Source organism: Mastigoproctus giganteus, chromosome 6 (genome assembly GCF_048544385.1).
Source record: "Mastigoproctus giganteus isolate SK-2022 chromosome 6, ASM4854438v1, whole genome shotgun sequence".
Classification (NCBI taxonomy): domain Eukaryota; kingdom Metazoa; phylum Arthropoda; class Arachnida; order Uropygi; family Thelyphonidae; genus Mastigoproctus; species Mastigoproctus giganteus.
This window is the reverse complement of record NC_143580.1, coordinates 138,718,528-138,737,202: the sequence shown is the minus strand read 5'-3', so window position 1 is coordinate 138,737,202 and position 18,675 is coordinate 138,718,528. Positions and strand designations below refer to the sequence as shown.

At 37.3% G+C, this 18,675-nt stretch overlaps 1 protein-coding gene across 1 annotated transcript; it reads left to right on the top strand.

The window, feature by feature from the left end:
- The first annotated feature begins 2,385 nt into the window (after window positions 1-2,385).
- On the top strand, window positions 2,386-15,951 carry LOC150084615 (uncharacterized). The gene is made up of 3 exons (XM_090375349.1): window positions 2,386-2,566; window positions 4,174-4,735; window positions 15,857-15,951. Exons 1-3 carry the CDS (start codon window positions 2,560-2,562, stop codon window positions 15,876-15,878), a joined length of 591 nt encoding a protein of 196 aa, XP_090231475.1. The 5' UTR covers window positions 2,386-2,559; the 3' UTR covers window positions 15,879-15,951.
- Window positions 15,952-18,675: the final 2,724 nt, after the last annotated feature.

The following is an 18,675-nucleotide window of genomic DNA, read 5'->3' as shown; positions in this document are numbered from 1 at the left end:
AATGAGGATATTTACAGAATGGAGTAGTCACTGAAGTCTCGCGACATGGATACCATTGAACCCGTATGGGATGCTTTGAGAAGAAATTTTGTAATCCGATGCTCCAATTGGTCCCCCACTGGTGATGAGGGGATTTGCGACTCGTAGTCTGAACCGGATAGTGCAACTTTACGAGGTCATCAACTACAAATTGGTCCTGTTTTATCCTCACTGAACGACATGGAGCACTTTCGGGATGATAATGACAGGGCCTATTCCCGTAGTACTATTACAGTGCAGGTAATGTTCAGTTATCACCACCAGACGTCATGATCGAGATGATACTCCGACAGGAAGCGATATCCAGGAAGTTCCCACACCCTAACACGCCCATCAAAATGAAATATTGGGTAACGAGATTATGTACCCAGACAACGTTGCAATATTTATGTACGTAGGGCCACACCATCCCAAACGCCATTTCACATTGGTGATCGTGATATTAGGATAATTGCTGCTGCCCTTCTATTGATCCGAAGGTGTGACGAATGATTGACATACTGACGTATTTTCTGTCCTCTTCGTCCTGTCCCACAATGTTTAACGTAGAAGACATGTGTAAGATACGAACTGTCCTCTTAATGGCTTGTTGAACACATTTTTTGTTTGTTTTAGGTATCACTAACGGTTTTCTTTCTTTGGATAACTTCTACCATAATCGACTTTGAGAGATAGAAGTGTCGTGGCTTTGCGCTCAGAAATGTTACTGATGTATCATCCTAACACCATTCGTCGTAGATCGGAACTTATAGACTTCCAACTTGGGATGGTATTAGGATTCCACATGAGTAACATTTCTGAGACCACAATTACGACTTGTCTATCTCTCAAAATCCACTGTGGTGGATGTTATATGTTGCACAGATAGATTCAAGAGGTTTATATTGGTATGCTTGTTACCATTGTTAGGAGGATTGATGTAGTATATAATATTCGTGCTGTTCCAACATTGTACAGAAATGGTTCTTTCCCAATCTGTGCACATCATACTTGATAACAGGACACGGATCATCGAATGTGAAGCTCCTACAGTTTAATATCTCACCTCTACAGATTCTTGCTTATGCAGTGGCATCGAGGACAGACAACATGTGATTTATTCTTGCTTGAACTACCAAGACCTTATACAACAAATCTCAACTACATCTCGTTATTTTTCTCCTGGAAATGAACACAATCTAATTGCAAATAAGGAAACCTTTGAAGTCTTCTAAGAATTTGCAAAAGAAATATTTAACAGATGTCGGCAGCTAACTGGCTTCCCTACTATCAGGATATCCGCTTTATAACCCAATTATGATGTTCTTATGATATAGTTATCTGCCTCGTACGGAGCTCATTGATTATTACACTTTTTTCCCCCTTATGCTATTTTTTTTACTTCCTTATTTCTTCATCTTCTGCTGGGCCAGAAACAACTAAACAACACACTGCACAAACATAAAACTACACACATTTCTGGCCTTTTACAGAGTTCTGTATTCATCACAGTGTATCAAGTTGAACTGACGTTCAGTTACCATCCTACTAAGATATTGAGTCCTGTTGTGCCTCTCGAATGTTTTCGTTGCGTGTGTTCTCTCTGGTCAATTAATCGTTTTCAGGATGAAAATCCTGTAGTTCTTTGGAGGAAAATTCACACACCTCCCACCTAAGACGAACAAACTCCGTTTGGTTTTAAAATCCATTTTCGCCAAGCCCAACGGAACACTTCACTGAAGACTCCCTTGGCAATCGAACCTTACAGAGCCGTAATTGAGGGAAAAGTCACTGAGCCGTTACGGAAGAGGTTGTAAGCATTAATAAATAATTATAAATAAATAAATATGGTAAAAGTGCATGCGATATTTGCATAACATTATGTATGGAACTGTGAAAATAATGAAACTTTTACAAAGTTATGTTGTGAATAATTTTTGTACGAAAAAGTTAAAAGCGGTTTGGAATAAAAACGCTTGAAATAAATTCTGAGACAACCAGCATCCATTCCTTGAGTTGAAATCCAGTTCAAAGAGAAGTTTTGGCGTCCAATTGAGTCATAATTTTCGCAGAAATATAACGCAGAAAATTGTCGCGTCTTTCAGTTATCTTGAAACTCAAAATACAGTGGCATTCCAGTTGAATGTTGGATCCCTGCCAGGTTGCTCGCGACATTTGCATAGCATTATGTATGGAACTGTGAAAAATGTGGTAATATTTTGTGAGTAGGCAGGATTGGCTTGGTCATTTAAATAAATATTTAAGCGAGCGGAACAAAATAATTTAAAGAATTACTTGACGCGTATAACTAGTAGGCTTTGAGGAATTTTATATGAATATTTGAATTCAATTCATTCATTTTATGGTACCGTTATTTTAAGAACAATTCGAGAAAAAAGGCGATTTGCCGACTCACTACGATTAGTTCTCAAGATGTTCTTGCGAGGATACTAGTAGTTTAGTGCATAAAGAGCTGCAGTTGTTGGGGGAAATGCGAGTCGTCTTTAACGACCATTGAAATAAAATCTGTATTTGTCAGTGATGTCGGGTAAGTGTTTGTGCATTTATAGATTCGACTGTAAGTTGGCTCTTTGGGTGTATATGTTTTCATTATTCTTTTTTTGTTGTTTTCGACAGAAAAAGAACGATATTTAATGACAAGTTTATCTATCTATATACATACATACACACATTGTTGAATTGTTGAGGGAATAAACGAGGTTAGAGATAGATTTAGTTTCATAGTTACGTTCGCTATGTTTTCTTCGTATGAAGATAACCTGCGTATTTTGATTGCTTTGGTAATATCCAAAACAACCCCGTCTTGGTGAAAATATTGTCATACGAAATAATTCAAGAAATCTAACTATTTCTTAGACTCGCATTAAAGTGAAAATACCATGTAAGGAACTTGTGACATTTAAATCTCATTTATAACAGATTCAAATTTTAATTACACGCAGTCTAGACAGGTAGCATTCTCGTAGGCACCAAATTCCTTTTAACGGATAACCTACTTTCATTTAATTCTATAAGATTAATGCCTTAAATTGGCAAAAAGTTCCCGTATGTTTTGGATAATGAAATAGGACGCGAGCTGAATCAACCATTTCTTAAACTTTGGACAAACTTGCATTTTGAGGTAAAGTCTGATGTTCAAAAAGCTGATCGTAGCTTTTCTATAATCGGGCAAGGGGGAGGGAAATGTTTAACATGTGTACAACCGCTTTTACAGCTATAAGCCGAATTAAAGAATTTCCAAACAGAACTTATTTCTAAGATCAATCAGATTAGGAAAACTTAAGATTAAAAGAATGAATAGTTTCAAGGGTGGGAAATGTTTTTTTTACATATTTCAACTTTCGGGCTATGGCACTGGCCGCAAACTAGTAGTTCAGATCAGGGACTTTCGAGCAGAAGAGATACAGACGAAGGCATACTGATTGAAGCTTGTTCTTGAAAGAATTGTTTAACACGAAAGGCGCTTTTCATTCACTGGCATGGTAGTTGTCAATCAAACGTATATCGTTTCCTTGCCATTTGTTCGCGTGCTTTATTACTGACAGGCAAGATGAAGTATGCAGCCTATTAGTATTATTTTCAGTGGAGAGGGGAAAAATAACCAGTGTATATTTATAATGCATGTTAGGTAACAAAATTAAGTTATCTTACTTTGCCAAATTTATATCGGTACAGCAGATGAGAGGTCATGTGAGTACAGAGGTACGCGCGCAGCGTAATCGAATCCACGTGATACCACAAAATAAGGGTAATGTTATTGTAAACTTATGACCAGACCATGTGGGATCATCCTCAACAGAGGGTGCAAATAATCTATTTTTATCATAGAGCTATGAACATCTACCCTCAATATTCGTTAACCGAATGAAAACATCGACATTGAAGGAAACGAACAGCTTGACTACTACTGGTGTAGCCGTTAGACAAATGAGGGGTAGCTGAAACGGTGTTTGATTGGCAACTTTAAAGACAATGAAAGATAAGCGTGTCTTTTTCGAAGTTACTCCCCCCGATATTTTTCTGTTGCTCAGTTTAAGACATTCATTCTAGAATGAATGGGCTGAGGTTGGTTTAAATATTTAACTTATCGTGGTTTTCCTAAAGTGTGGATTTTTTTTTTTTTTTTTTTTTCAGTTATTACCATGGTGGCGTTTCGTGTTGCTGTATTACTACTGTTATTGCCAGCCATAATCAGCCAATGGACACACGATCCGTGGAGAGGTGATCCATTTAATCCACAACCGATAAAGATTACCATTAGGGAGGAGCCGAAAGTGATCACCTACCCAGTGCCTGTTCCAGAACCTTCTTACTTCCCCATTCCGAAGATTGTACCCGTTATCAACCGTGTAAATGTTCCTAAACCTGTTTTCGTGCCCCACATTATTCCTCAAGTGAAACCAATTCCGAAGATTGTTCCAGTCCCAAAGATAGTGACAATAGAAAAACCTATTCCATTGCCGAAGCCCTACTTCGTACACAAAGAAGTGAAGGTGCCGAGACCAGTAATAGTTCCAGTAGGAAAACCAGTGCGTGTGCCAAAGCCCGTGCCTTATGCAGTACCTGTACCTATTCCTAAGCCCGCATTCGTTCCAGTGTATAAAGACTTTCCAGTCCCTATACCAAAACCAGTGTTCCAGAATGTGCAGATAGTCAAGGAAAAGGCTCAAGTGATCAAAAGACCTTACTTAGTACAGTAAGTATTGCCGTTTCATTAAGGCCTGTCTTTTATTTTTTTCCCCATTTGGTTGTTGTAGCGCTGTTATAGAAAACATAGAATTCAGTGGTACTTTCCTTAGCATTTTCTGAGATGGGTTAATCTTATGATTACAGTTCAGTTCATATTAAGATTTCGTTCCAAGATGAAATCCATAATTTATTTACATATTCATGTTCGCACTGCTATTAATATACAGGCAAGTCCATCGCAGTCAAGGCTAAGGGAATTAGCACTAAGCTTATGACCATGGAGGCATAAGAATAGGCCTAAGGAAAACGTAGGTAACTGAAGAACACTCTTTGCTTTTACTGGGGAGGGGGATTTTTTTGCATATTAAAATCTGAATATTTAGCTTTTGGCTTCTAATAATAGAAATTGATTTGAGCAGACACTCAGCATTAGTAAAAGATATGTACTTAAATGATTTTAAATTGATATTAGTTTTGCAAAATGACGCAAAAAAGCAAGTTTATACAGCGTCACCCAAAAAGTCTGTATATCCAAATCTAATAATTTGTCTAATTCTTCGTTAAATTATTCAAGCTTCCAAAACACCAAATGGTGATTTGTTATAACAATCAGTTGCTCTCTAACTGAAAGCTGATTTTCGCACATTATCCTACAACCATTCTTTGTTAATTGGAGTTATTATTAATACCAGCCACATGGTGCAAAGAAGCTTGAGGCTTATGCTGCACCAGCCAAAAAAAAAAAAAAAAATTCCGAGAGAGAGGATGATATCCAGCTCAGGACCCTAGGTGTGCCAAGCCCATACTCGCCAGATGTGAGCCCCTGAAGACAAAAGGTAAAATTGAGGAAGGGTGGTTGCAGGGATGGCAGTAGGATAGATGCAGGAAAGAGGACCAGTTTAAATTCAACTAAATGCTGATGGCATCTATACTGTTACTCGGACAACACGCCTAAGTGTGTTGCCCGTGAAAGAGTAAAGATGCCGTCATTTAGTTTACTCAATATTTTCAAAGCCCCAGTCAGTTCTTCTTGCCCGCGTCTATTTTCAAGGCGCTGCAATTTGCAACATTCTTTCTCGATAAGCCCTTCTGGTCCCTGACTAATTTTAGTGCTCATTTCTGCCCTTCCAAAAGACCTACCTCATTTCTTAAAATGAGGTTTCCAGGCCTGTATGCAGTATTCAAGGTGTAGTCTAACTGTTGCCTTATAGACGTATAATCACTTCCCTGATCCTCCCGAAAAATCCTGTATATCGTTGACAGAATTCCATGAGATGTATGTCATTTTATATGCAGGTATTACCACTTCTCAGCCCATCTGTCTAAATTTTTTTTTTCTCTTTTTGCAGTTGTACTCCTCGATTCCTGCCACTAACGCCCTGACGACCTTTTGTGTCATCTGTAGACGGGCATTAAGGTATTCCTTCATAAATATCGCTAATAAATATGGAAAATAGTGAGGGCTCCAAAACTGAACCCTGATGGACTCCACTAATAATACTAATTCAAGAAGAACAGTGCCCATTAACCATCCCGTTTTCGGGCTCTCATCCATCTTATTATCAACAGCAGAACTTTTCCTCAGTGATACACATACTCCATTGTGTATGGAACAGGTTTAAAAGCTTTACTGAAATCTAAATATGATTTCAAAATTTATTTTGCACCAGTCCCTTTATTACTGCTTCATAGTAGCTAATCTTTTTGGTCACGCAAAATGGAAGATCACGCTGCGATTGCTGTATAAACTGCATTCTTGTCAAGGTGATCCCGAATTACATTTTTTACCAGCGACTACATTAACTTTAACAGAAGGAAAGATTTGAAATCTAATTATTTGTAAGGCTTTCTTGCACCTCTCCAATCTGCAAGGACGTCTCCGCTCCCTTGAATCCAAGGATGCTCTCACAGTTGTAATTGTGACCAACGTCTGTATACCTCTTTTGCTGCTTTTAATATAACTGGGAGGATCCCAGCTGCTGAGGTATTTTATTTACTTTTTTTCTAACAATATTCTATTCAATTTCTTCCCGGTTACCGCAAACTCATTTAGCTCCTTGTTATAACTTTCATTATCCCCATCCCTAAAAAAAAATCTTTAATCGTGAATATAGATGCAAAATATTTACTTATTTTGTCAGCAATCTCAACAGAATCTTTAATAGGTATAACGCTCTTCTGTTAAGATGTAAAGAATTTTTTACTATTTTTCTTTTGTGTTTCTACCAAAGACTTGTTTGCTTTAGCTTGACTCCCCATCTATTGACTTGACTGCAGAATAGTTTGTATTTAACGTAGGATTCTGAGTCCTTTATAATCATCCCATACAGTTTTTACTTCTCTATCATCAGTTCATGTGACATCCATTTGAGTCTTGAACATTTTTTTTTTTTTACTGGTATAAAAAGCTTGCTAGTTTCGCCTATAAATTTTCTCAATGCTCTAGTTAAATTTGGAGTAGTTAATTTAATTATTTGGGTTCACTGGAGCACCCTTTACAAAGGCAAAATTCTTTTATTTTTAGTTTTCTTTTAAGAAAAGCAGTTAGCGATTTTAAGTAATCACTGACACCTAGTGGTTCATTTATCTGTTAATTCTTAATGCATGAATAGACAATTCTGATGATCAAAACAAGAGTATTGCTTTCTCTTGTAGCTTCTCTAACAGAATGGTACAGAAAAGTCATTCAGTAAATCAAGGAAAGTTATGCTACTGTTTGAGTAACCAAAACTAGAAGTTTTACTCAATATCTGGAAAGGTGTTTTTTTTTTTTATTCTCCTCCATTCATAGGCAGAGTAATATTTGTCTGTGTAGCTATTCATTATACCCATCGCAATCACTTGGCTTATAGCAGGCTCCTGTTCATTTTCGTTTCTCCAGTATTTGATAAATATCACACCAATGCAACATTACATTGGCTGCTCACTTAGATTCTGTGTACTTATAACTGAGTAACTCCTCGTCACCTTTTACTGTCATCTGCCCAATTATGCACGCATTGTACTCGCATATTGAAATTCCGCATCCCATGTATCTGAGGCACCCACAATAACTGCGTTATGACTTGACCAACAATTCAAATTCATCGAACTTATTTGCCTATTATACTAGTAGAATTAATTTTTACCTGATTTTGCTCTTGGTAATCATAACGTTTCCCATGATACTTTGTCCCATGAGGATTTCCAACAGGGCTCTTATTCTCTCCATACTTTGTTTTCCAGAATGCTGCGTGTCTCAATAGAAGCAGCGGAAGAATCTGTTTCATTTGTGGCCAATCAAACTATCAGTTTTTGTATCCTTCCCCAGTCTAGGAGTTTACAGACTCGCGTATTACTTCCTCGATAGCATTAACACACATGCTTGAACACCTCTTTAAGCATATCCCATCCTATAGAAAGTCTTGTTAACAAGCGCACACCACGCAGAGAAAAATTCTGCCTCATGAGCTTTGCACCGTCTCTCCAGAGCTGAATTGATTGACGTGGTTCTCATCATGTACCTCGCCTGTCGTGCCCAGTATTAAAGGAGAAAATTATGAGCTTGCTCCTGTATTATTTTGCGTAAGTAACGTAGAAGAGTTTATCTGCAATCTGAGTTGCACGCGGATTGATATGGATCGATACTTAGTACATCTTGCGAGTATTCGGGAATACTAATTTTCTCAGATGCCCATTATTCTGTGATGTATGAATGCGTTATGCAACTAGTTATGTACACTGCGAGATGAGAATGTAAATGTAAACCTTTCCTATTTATATTGCAGTAGGAACGTTGAAATTGCTTGGACTCGTTAAAATGGCGCGCGTGATATTTTAATTAAAGAAATGTGAAATAAATTTAACGAATGACTATTATAGTAGAAGCGTATGATGGTATATGTTGTGACAGTTCCTATACTATTAGGTATCAAATGATTGATACACCAAGTTTTCCTTCAGAAAAAGAGGACTTCCTGAGTTGTCTTAATCTTTGCTATTCGTAAACGAATTTGTGAGACTGTTACTGAAAGAAGGGCGTGCAGTTTCACTCGATGGAAATAAAATCGGGAGACTGAGAAAGAAGCATGTAGTCAGACAAGACAATGAGCCTCATGACTACGCAACAGACAGAATTATAACGCATGTGGTTAATATCATTGGATACATTAGTTGCAAATTAGATATACTAACCACTAAGAACATTCAAGGGATAAAATAAACGAAACTTTTGTTTCAAAGTAATGTATCAATCAGTAAAATCACGAAGCTGATGGCGATTCTAATAAAATCAACTGTTTGGTAAAAATATAATTGCTGAGGATTAAGCTTGAATGTGACTTAATTGGTCGTGTTAAGGGGATACGTAAAGATAATAAAAAAAAACACTTATAGTAAATAATATTTGTCTGGGTATGCTTTTATGCTTATATTAATAAGGAGTCCTCATTAAGCTAAATCATGACCTCATGATTGTACTTGATTTTGATATTAAAATTAGGCTAAATGTGGTTTGATTTCGATCTAAAACTTCTCTAATCAAATGCTTCTTTATTCAATAGGAAATGTCTTTTCAACATCGAGATTCTAAAAATATTATCGGTGGATTTGTGAAACGATCACAAACAATTTTACTCCCACTTTCAAATATGAAGGGGGGGGGGGTTGGAAAGCAATCTTTCCGTACACAAAAACTTAAACGTCGAGTAAGAGGTCCCTGGGCAAACATTAACATAGAAGGATATTTTTTTTCCAATTTAAATTCGCACGCTTTCATTTAATAAGTACCAATGACGTGAACAGCTTTTCCACTGACAAAAAAAAAAATCTGTAGCTGATTGGATAAAACAAACTTTAACATCACATTAAAAGCCTCTAACCGAAATTTGACAAGATAAAGTAAGAATCGTCTAAACCTGAAATAATGAGATGGAACGGGCTTCTTTTTTCTACAATCTACACACAGCAGAATCGATTTATAATTATTTTTTTCCATTAGTTTGATTCACGATGAGCGTTTAAAGATGTACACACTAAGGTCACTTGGCTATGATTGACTAATCTTCGGGTACTTTCAGGGACTGATTTTATTCACTGGTCAAAAGAGACACCTTGTCAGCAGGAGAGTCTGCAGTTGCGGTTTATTGCAGGATTGTTCCAGGAGTGTGTATCTCCTGTAGATTCTTATTTCTTTCGGATTGCTGAGCATCTGGTTGGAAAAGAATTGAAAAACAATATGAAACTGTCTTTTGTTATTACGAAACGCAGTTCATTCTGATATTTGGAGGAGTCCTCCAGTGGCGATGGTTGCTGCCATTGTACAGTGGTGACATGGTCAGTGTGCATTTTAATGGATATTCTGTCTGCATTTTTTTTTTTGGGAGGAAATTCTGCTTTTGTGAAGAATCTTCTAAAGCGTTGTTGTAGTTAACATCTGATATGATGAAGGAAGTATGTATTTTTGAGTGGTTGGTTGAACCTTAAGCATTCTGTGTTTATTGCCTGTAAATTCTCTTTATATACGAATACTTTTACACGAAAGTTATAATTTGTAGTACCGTGCATGAGTTCAACGTTTAAGGCTGAAAAAAAGATACTTGTTGATATTAAAATTTGAATTATCATAAATTATAATTTTCGGGAAGTGCAGTGGCGAACAAAAATACGGCATCACCTCACCTTAAATAAAAGTAATATTTGTAGTGAAAAGTATAAGATAGTGTTTGTTTGATTGCAGTCAATTTGTTTGTCTCGAAGCAAAGGTATTGCGTCAGATAACGCTTCTATTCATCAGACAGTAATTGCAAGGTATTACATCAGCCGTTTATATACATACGGCGATGGAAGAGTATACACGCTCATCCGTACAGTAAGTACTTTGAGGAGGTGTAAGCATGGCTCAATATTTTCAGTTGACACCAAGAAAAAAAAAGTGTAGCTGTTGCTCTGTCCCAGGAAGGGCTTTCTACGCGTGCTATCGCTGATAAAATAGGCAGTTAACAATATCACGGGTGCTGAAATTAAAGCATGAAACCGGTGATGTGAAGAGAACACCTGGATCAGGCCGTAAGAGTGACTACGCTTTCTCAAGATCGATATTTGAAACGGCTATGCCTTCGTAATCACCATGCTAGTGCTCCTGATCTAAAACTGGACTTTGAGATGGCCTCTGGAGTTGAACAAGTGCGCGAACTATCCAAAGTCTGCTTTCGAAATGTGGTCTGCATGCCTATCGGCCCAAGAAGAAGCCTTTGTTGATCCAACAAATGAGGAAGAAGCGACTTGCTTGGGCTAAAATGCATGTTTCATGGACAAAAGAGCAATGGGACATCGTCATCTTTTCTGACAACGAATTGAAATTCAACCTGCATGACTTGGATGGGAAGCGATATGCCAGAAGACGAAAATAGGAGGCATACCATCCTGACTGCATAACATCGACTGTAAAAGTTCCCCGCCAGTCAGATTGTCTGGAGATGCATAACAAGCGAAGGGGTGGGCACGATTAAGTTTATTAACGGAACGGTGAATTCAGAAACCTACACTGCTATCTTGGAGGAGTGCCAGAAACCCGTTATTAGGGATACCACACAGACATCCACAAATGCATTTTTCAACAGGACTCAGCGCCTTGCCACACAGCAAATTTCGTAAGTTTTATGCTACTTAGATTTAATAATGAGTTTGTCGTCTCACAAGACTTAAAACACACTTACACCAATGTTTTTCCTCATTTTTCTCCCTTAAGGTACAGTCATACCTCAGAAATGCTGGCATTAGTGTTGGACTGGCCCGGCAACAGTGCAGATTTGAACCCTATTGAAAATTTCTGGTACATAATGTCATCTAAAATTAGTCAGAAGCAAACAAACAAGTAAGATTCAGCTGCAGGAGGGCATTGCACGAAATTGGGCAACCGTATATCCAGAACCTGGTTAACTCTATGCCAGATCGTTGGAAGGCTGTAATTGCAGCTCGAGAGGGAATAACAAAATATTGAGGTCTTATTTTGCTGATTTACAGTACATAATACTGTTACGTTAACTTGTTGTTTCAGTTTGTACACGTAAATGCAATAAAATGTATGTTTGGCTGTCATGATTTCCATTTGCATGATTTCTCATATTTCCATTAATTACTCATTTTACCCTTTGGGAAGATATTTGTGGCAATTAGGGTATATCACGTGGGATCTTTATTGGATTTCATTCACAGAGATGTATATCCCATCTAACAAATCAATTTCGAACATTTCTGCATCCCACAATGCAGCGCATAACAATTATTTGAAGAATTCACAAGTGATGCAGTTTTTTGTCCGCCACTGTACATGTGAAGGAAGGTTGTTCCAGAATGCAGAAGTAGAAGAGATAAACAAATCAGGGGAAGAAGATAATCTGAGTTTGATGGTGAATGGATGCTAACTTCGAATGCAGAAAGTGTTTATGCTAGTTTGGAACGGAATGGAGGACTGGATGCCAGTTCAGAAGAACATGAAAATATCTATACAAAAGACATTCAGCAGAAACTGAACGTCCATGAGAGAGAGAGAATGAAGAGCTTTGAGAGATGGGTTATTTAACTTGACTGCCCTCTTTTGAATGGAGTCTTGAGGTGGTGGTCCCCAAACTCCTCTGCAGTTTTGGAGGAACTACCAAGATGTGAGAGGTCTTCAACTAAAGGAAGAACTTAAAATTTGTAAGAGTGATTAGTTCTTTGGAAAAAGAGTGAGAGAGCCCAGTTTTTGATGCAGAGGAAGCAGTATTTTTATGCCAAGAGCTATTAGTCAGGATGATTCCTAATAGAGATGAAAGCTTGTTTAGAAACCAGAATCTCGTAAGATGAGCATAGGAGCAATAACTGTTCTGCAATTGTTACAAGCTTTAGTAGCAGAAAATGAAGCTCGGGAATTGGGTACAGGCCAACTGCGATATTTTACATTCATATTTTGGCACATTTATTGCAAAACCAAGATTTAGTTAAAGGATGAGATTTCATTTCTACAAGGATAATTTCAGTGAGCAAAACATTAGGATAAAAGATTTAAAACAGTAAAGAAAATAATAGAAATCGCGGAGATCCATTTTATTCCTGTAATGACAAATAATACGAAGCTGAGAGAGAGCGAGCATCACAAAGTTGTGATCTGAAGCCTAGAGGACCACTAATATTGACCGTGAAAGGTGTTGAGAAAAAGTTCAGTGACGTTTGGTGTGTAGGGATTGCTGGTATTCGGGTTGATAAAGGAACAAGATGTGTGAGGTCACTAGTAATTGCAAAAGCCTCGGCATCTCGCCCAGCTAGGTCATGTAAACTGGAAAACTGTAGTTGATCATTGAAATCACGAATAAAATTGATTTATTGTTATGAAAGTTAGATTGGAGAAAGTAGTTTCAAAGAAAGGAAGTCAGTTCCACATGATTAGTAGAATTCGAAGAATGGTAAGAGCAACAGATGAATTTAAGAGAATGGGGTAGAGATTTTATGCCAGAAGAGATGGAAGAAGAAATTCCAGATGAGAATCTCTTGCAATCAATATCAGACTTGACATACGAACAAGTATTATCACTTGAAGCGAGGGAATGAATCTTAGAACGGAATCGTTAGGAAAACTGAAATGTGTAGTAGTTGATCTACAATGGGGATTCTGTCAGAAAATAAGTGGGGTTTGGAACTGAGACCAAGCATATTTGCAAAATGAATGAGTTTTTGGGAGGTTTAGATCAATTCACAAGTAAGTTTTGCTATTATTTTGAATACTCATGGTGTATTCGAAAGATCTAATAAAATTAGAGGTGGGACAGATCTATATATAGATTGACCAATTTTTTTGGATCCGGCGTACACACAGCGAGAATCTCGACAATGTTTCCTGCATACTGTGTATGCAGGGAACATTGTCGAGATTATACATTAGCTGATCCAGATGACTCCTATGAAGTTACCAATAGGTTCAATTGGTCCGCTGCACTATCAAACGGCCGGCCTGCGAAAACCTTTATAGACTTACTCTCTAATTTAACGAATATTGGATCTCGCATTGATGCTCGTCATAACCTCAATATATTGTTTAATGTCGTGATGGAAGAAGTGAGGGTTTCCGCAGCTTTGCTCTCTGGAGACTGAACATGGGTTGTGGACCTCTAATAAGCAAAGTGATGGTATTGCACCGGATAAGGAGTCATCCGGTGAGTCAACTGTCATTGCATAGCGACAGGAGGCGGGTTGCATTCCTCTGCTTCATTAGGACATTACACCATGACTCTGCTTACGATGGTTCGCCCCTGGGTAGTCACTTCCAGCATAATAGGTGCCGTGTTATGGACCCTGCATATCTATGATTATTAACACTACAATCATTGTGAAGGTGCAAGCAGAGGATTTGCATGTTGCAGACAGATTGGACTTCATTGAAATTCGGCCCATCATTCATTCAGCCTGAATACCTTTTCCAGCTTTTTATATTTCTTTCCAAATGCGTTGTTATCAACTCTATTGTAATCAAATTTGTCGCCGACAAATTTGATTACGACAGGCGACTAACCAAGTTGCTGCGTTTTGTATGTTAGGTTCTGACTGCGATAAAATTCGGTCTTCAATAGCAGTCTCTTTGAAGTTTACTTACGAATAAGGAATGCAATTTTTGACCAGAGACTGAGTTAAAAAACCACTTAATACAAGTGACTTATGATCTTTGAAGTCAAAACCAATTGAAATATTTTTCTGTTTAAACTTCAATAAAATATGCTGAAACCCTTTTTCCCACGAGTCTGCCAAGGCGACTTAAATAAAAAGCAGGAAAGCTGAAGTATCAGGCGTTCCGTTCTTTCAACTCGTGAAATTCGGTCTTTATGAAACTAACTCTTAAGTGTGGAAAGTATTTTTATTTATTTACCCCCATTTCAGAAATCAACCCGTCTTAGTCCAGAAGAATTAAACAGACTTTGATCGCTATGTTTAAAGAAGGACTAACTTTATTTGCTTTTATTGACAAGGACTTGTATATTTTATTTTGAGTTTTCAGATCCTGCATGTCGGATATCTAGCCTATCATTTCGATGAGGGGATACTCTTAAATATTTTGTAAATGTAAGCGAGCTGTGAAGAAAGACGTATTGACATTGGATTTCCAAATATGATGATATTTAGGGAGGTTTGTTGGTGGAAGGTTGTTTTCACAGATTAGAAGGTAAGTTTTTAATTGGGTTTCGATCTGTTTGGTTTGCTGGGTATAGCGTGTCTTTTAGTAGAATTATAAGAAAGTGACAGTTTGTTAACGGATAAATTTGTCCTTATTCCGAAGAACTGCCTGTATGAAAGAGAGACGCCACTTGAATTTCAGTTCGTTTACTAATAAATAATTCAATTTCTGTGTTATTTTTCCTGGTATATAGGAAACTTTAATGTCGTATAATAGTGCAACAGTTTGTTCAAATGGGCAAAAATATAGTGAGATGGGAAGCAAGCAGTTGCAACTGTTGACAAAGCTGACATCTTGTTTGCTTTCATTTGAGTGAACACAAGGCAGATCCGTCTTTTGAAGATAAAAGTTGCAACTGGCCCAATCTGCATCTGGCTGAGTGAAGGGAAAGGGAGTCCCGAAAAGAACGTACCTGCCTTGCGCATTCTTTTAACAGTGATGCTGAATGAAATAAGATCTTACTCGAGTGTCTTTCCCGAGAACTACGTATTGAAAAGTACTGATTAAAAAATAATAAATTGTATAATTTTTCTACATAAAAAAAAATAGATCAAAGTGTTAATCTGATATTAACTAACCCACAGTTCTATCTTTCTGCTTAGAAGGCCTGGATTGCTGTTCATACTTCTGAAAGCGGTGGGTTCGTTTTCTATCGGGGCTGAAGGGTTTCTTCGGAGTTTTTTTTTTTTTTTTTCCACTTCTTCGAAGGAAGAGTTAGTCAGGCAGTATTGAAGCCGAGGTTTCTCCCCACTTAATGTGTTCTGTCCTTCAAAATTAGCAAACTTAAGAGCATGCAAATTTTCTTTATGGATAGTCGATCAGACGATCAATACCACGCATTTGTGAATGAAAAATCCTTCAGTAGCTATTAAGTCAGTTTAGTCCTAACTTTTTTTTGTAATGATAGTTATTTTGTTCTACGTACTAATTTGATTTTCTTCCAATCAGGGATCCTTGGAAGATGTGGTAGATGCCATTTTGAAGTCTGTCCCCCATGAGACCCTCACGCTTTATGGAGTGTACAATAATTTTGAAATAAAGATTGTGAAGAAAATACAAGCTGTTGGTCTCATTTTGCATTATGGAAAATCATGTTAGAGGGAATTAAGTTGATGAGATGGAATTGGCTTGCCTTTTTATTATTTCTGGCGCTTAGTAACGTTTTCTACAAGAGGAATAATTAGTCTTTGTCATGGTTTCATGATGAATTGAATTCCCAAAATTCAAAGGTACACTTATTTAAGTGCTCGTTAAAGCGCGTGAATTGTTTCCTTAGTTTCAGCCTTTGATTTTTCTTGGTCAACATGGCGCACTTCAAAAAGTGCAAATACTGTAGCTTAGGGACATATATTGAGCCAGTAAGAAGTTGGTCACAAAGCAGCGTCACATATTTTACGCTATCGACAATTCGAATACGAAATATTTCGTATCTGTCCCGAATTGATCCTAATCTTTCGTACTGTTGAATCCTAACTTAAATCGGCTCCTCATAGTTGCCGTATTTGTTATCTATAAATGAGCTACCAAAAGAGTGATTGGTTACTTTCCGGTCACTTTTTCAACTACAGTTTTCTCCCAATTCCATAATTCGATTGTCATTTGGTCCATCGAATATGATACTTTTAATTCGGATAATGTTGAGAAAGTTAAGCATGTATGATTGGCAATGAGAAACCAACTTGCTTTCTTTACACCTCCACTAGGAAAGAATCTAGTTAAAGCAAGTTAAATTCAATTGTTTTGCCGTTACGTTACCTCTACTAGAGGTTACTGCAAGACAATATTTGTATCAGAACACTAACCTTATTATTTGTCCTCTAATTCCTCTGACAGACCATTCGTTTGATTTGGTGCTGGTCTGTTGCTCAGCTGTCGCATAGACAGAAAACATGAGGATAAAAAGTTAACTACTAGGAAATTCAAAAAAAATTTTAGACCACATTTTCTCCACAAATGTAGTGAGGCAACCGTTAGTTTTGTTGGTAACAGTTGTTGACCAATCTTAATTGATCTTATCTGCTTTTTCAGAAGAAGCATTCCCTGAAAATTTGACTTCGATCCCACATCCTTCTCAAGCAATACTTTAGCACCAACGCTGAAATCAACGTTTTAGATTTTTGCGCAGAAGAATCTAAAGCCATTGGCCATTGTGGCTCTAGCTCTGCGTTATTAGTGCACTGTAGCTTTATCTTTTTTGTGATAAAAACTTGTATATGGGAGAGAAAATAATGAAATACACTTTTCATATTGTGCACCGAAGTACGAGACCTGGCTTGCATTTAGCCAAGGATGTTTCATTTTTCTAATGAGAGTATTTGATAACTACATAAACAACGTAATAAAAATATTTAAGCCTTTTCTCTTAATATCCTAGTTATACAAAATGGTTGTATTAATAAAATTCTGGTGATTAGTCAAACTTCAGTGCATTAAACCCAAATTCCCTATTTTAGCTAATGGGTATAGCCAGCCAGGTCTCTTACTTCGGTGGGCAATATGAAAAGAGTTTCATTATTTTCACTCCCAAATACAATTTGTTTCACAAAACAGATGAAGCTACAATGCACTAATAGAGCAGAGCTATGGCCAATGGCTTTAATTTCTGTTGCGCAAAAATCTAACAGCGATTTCAGCGTTGGTGCTAAAGACAGGTGTTTTTTTTTTTTTTTTTCTTCAATCAATTCACAATAAGATCCAGCTATCTTTTTCATTTATCTAAAAGACTCGAACCCAGTAATTGCATTCTACGTACAACTGTGGAATATACACACACAAAGTGAATTATAAACTGGCAACATATTTGACAAATGCTTAGCAACATGTTGTCCTCCAACACGCATTGGAGCACTAAATGAAGTTCTCTGATTGAGAAAAGATGTTATTCTAACTCCCAACTTGTTTCTAAATTATGACACGGAGTGATGTAATTTTGATATACGAATAAAACCCTTCTCCAAAAATTTCCACAATGATGCAGGTAAGGTAGAATTGTTAAGATATCGCGAGAAACAGCTGCGTTCATAATTTCTTCAATCGGAAAAAGCCGATCTCGTAAACAGACCCACCGCAAACAGTCTGGATGAATCCATTCTTTGGACATTGACTATCTGGATCATGCAATGTGATTCAATTACTTCATGTTTTGCTACTGCTGTAATGTTCTTATGCTTCCGTTCTCTGCAGAGGATAGCCACTGACTTGAATTGCTGAGAGAAGCTTCGGCTTAACAGTAGCCGCGTGACCATAAAGTGTTTCCACAACCAAAGTATGATTATGGACTTTTCTCTGATTATTGGTCCTACGTTTACTCCAATTCTGAAAAGTGCCCGTGGTCAGCTCAAAACAGGTGTCTTTGATTTCATCTTCATTTTAGCTGTCATTATATTCTGCGGGTTATTAATGTCGATGTGCCTGGCTTAAGATGAATGGCCCCGTTAACTCATAATTCTGGAATTAACCATTACTTCACAGGGGTGAAGTGCCTTTATCGTTGTTTGAGGATGCTGCAATTTGGGTGGAAGTGCAGTTAATTTGAATTCAGCTGGAAACAGAATTCGTTATTTATCAGAGATAGTGTAGCAGGATAATATTGGGAATATCTAAAAATCCAAATACTGTTTAAGATGTTCCTAAATTTAATTTCTGAAACAATAACAATCGTACAACTCTTAAATGCAGTGATAATCTTTATTTACACTCCAGATAATTGCAGTTTTTTTTTCAGCTCAGCACGCACAGTACGTTGAAAAAAAAATAGGCAGTACCAC

Excerpts from the sequence above, each read along its gene's own strand:
- LOC150084615 (XM_090375349.1), top strand. Across the intron at positions 4,736-15,856 it reads AAAAGACCTTACTTAGTACA|GGATCCTTGGAAGATGTGGT; the intron begins GTAAGTATTGCC and ends TCTTCCAATCAG.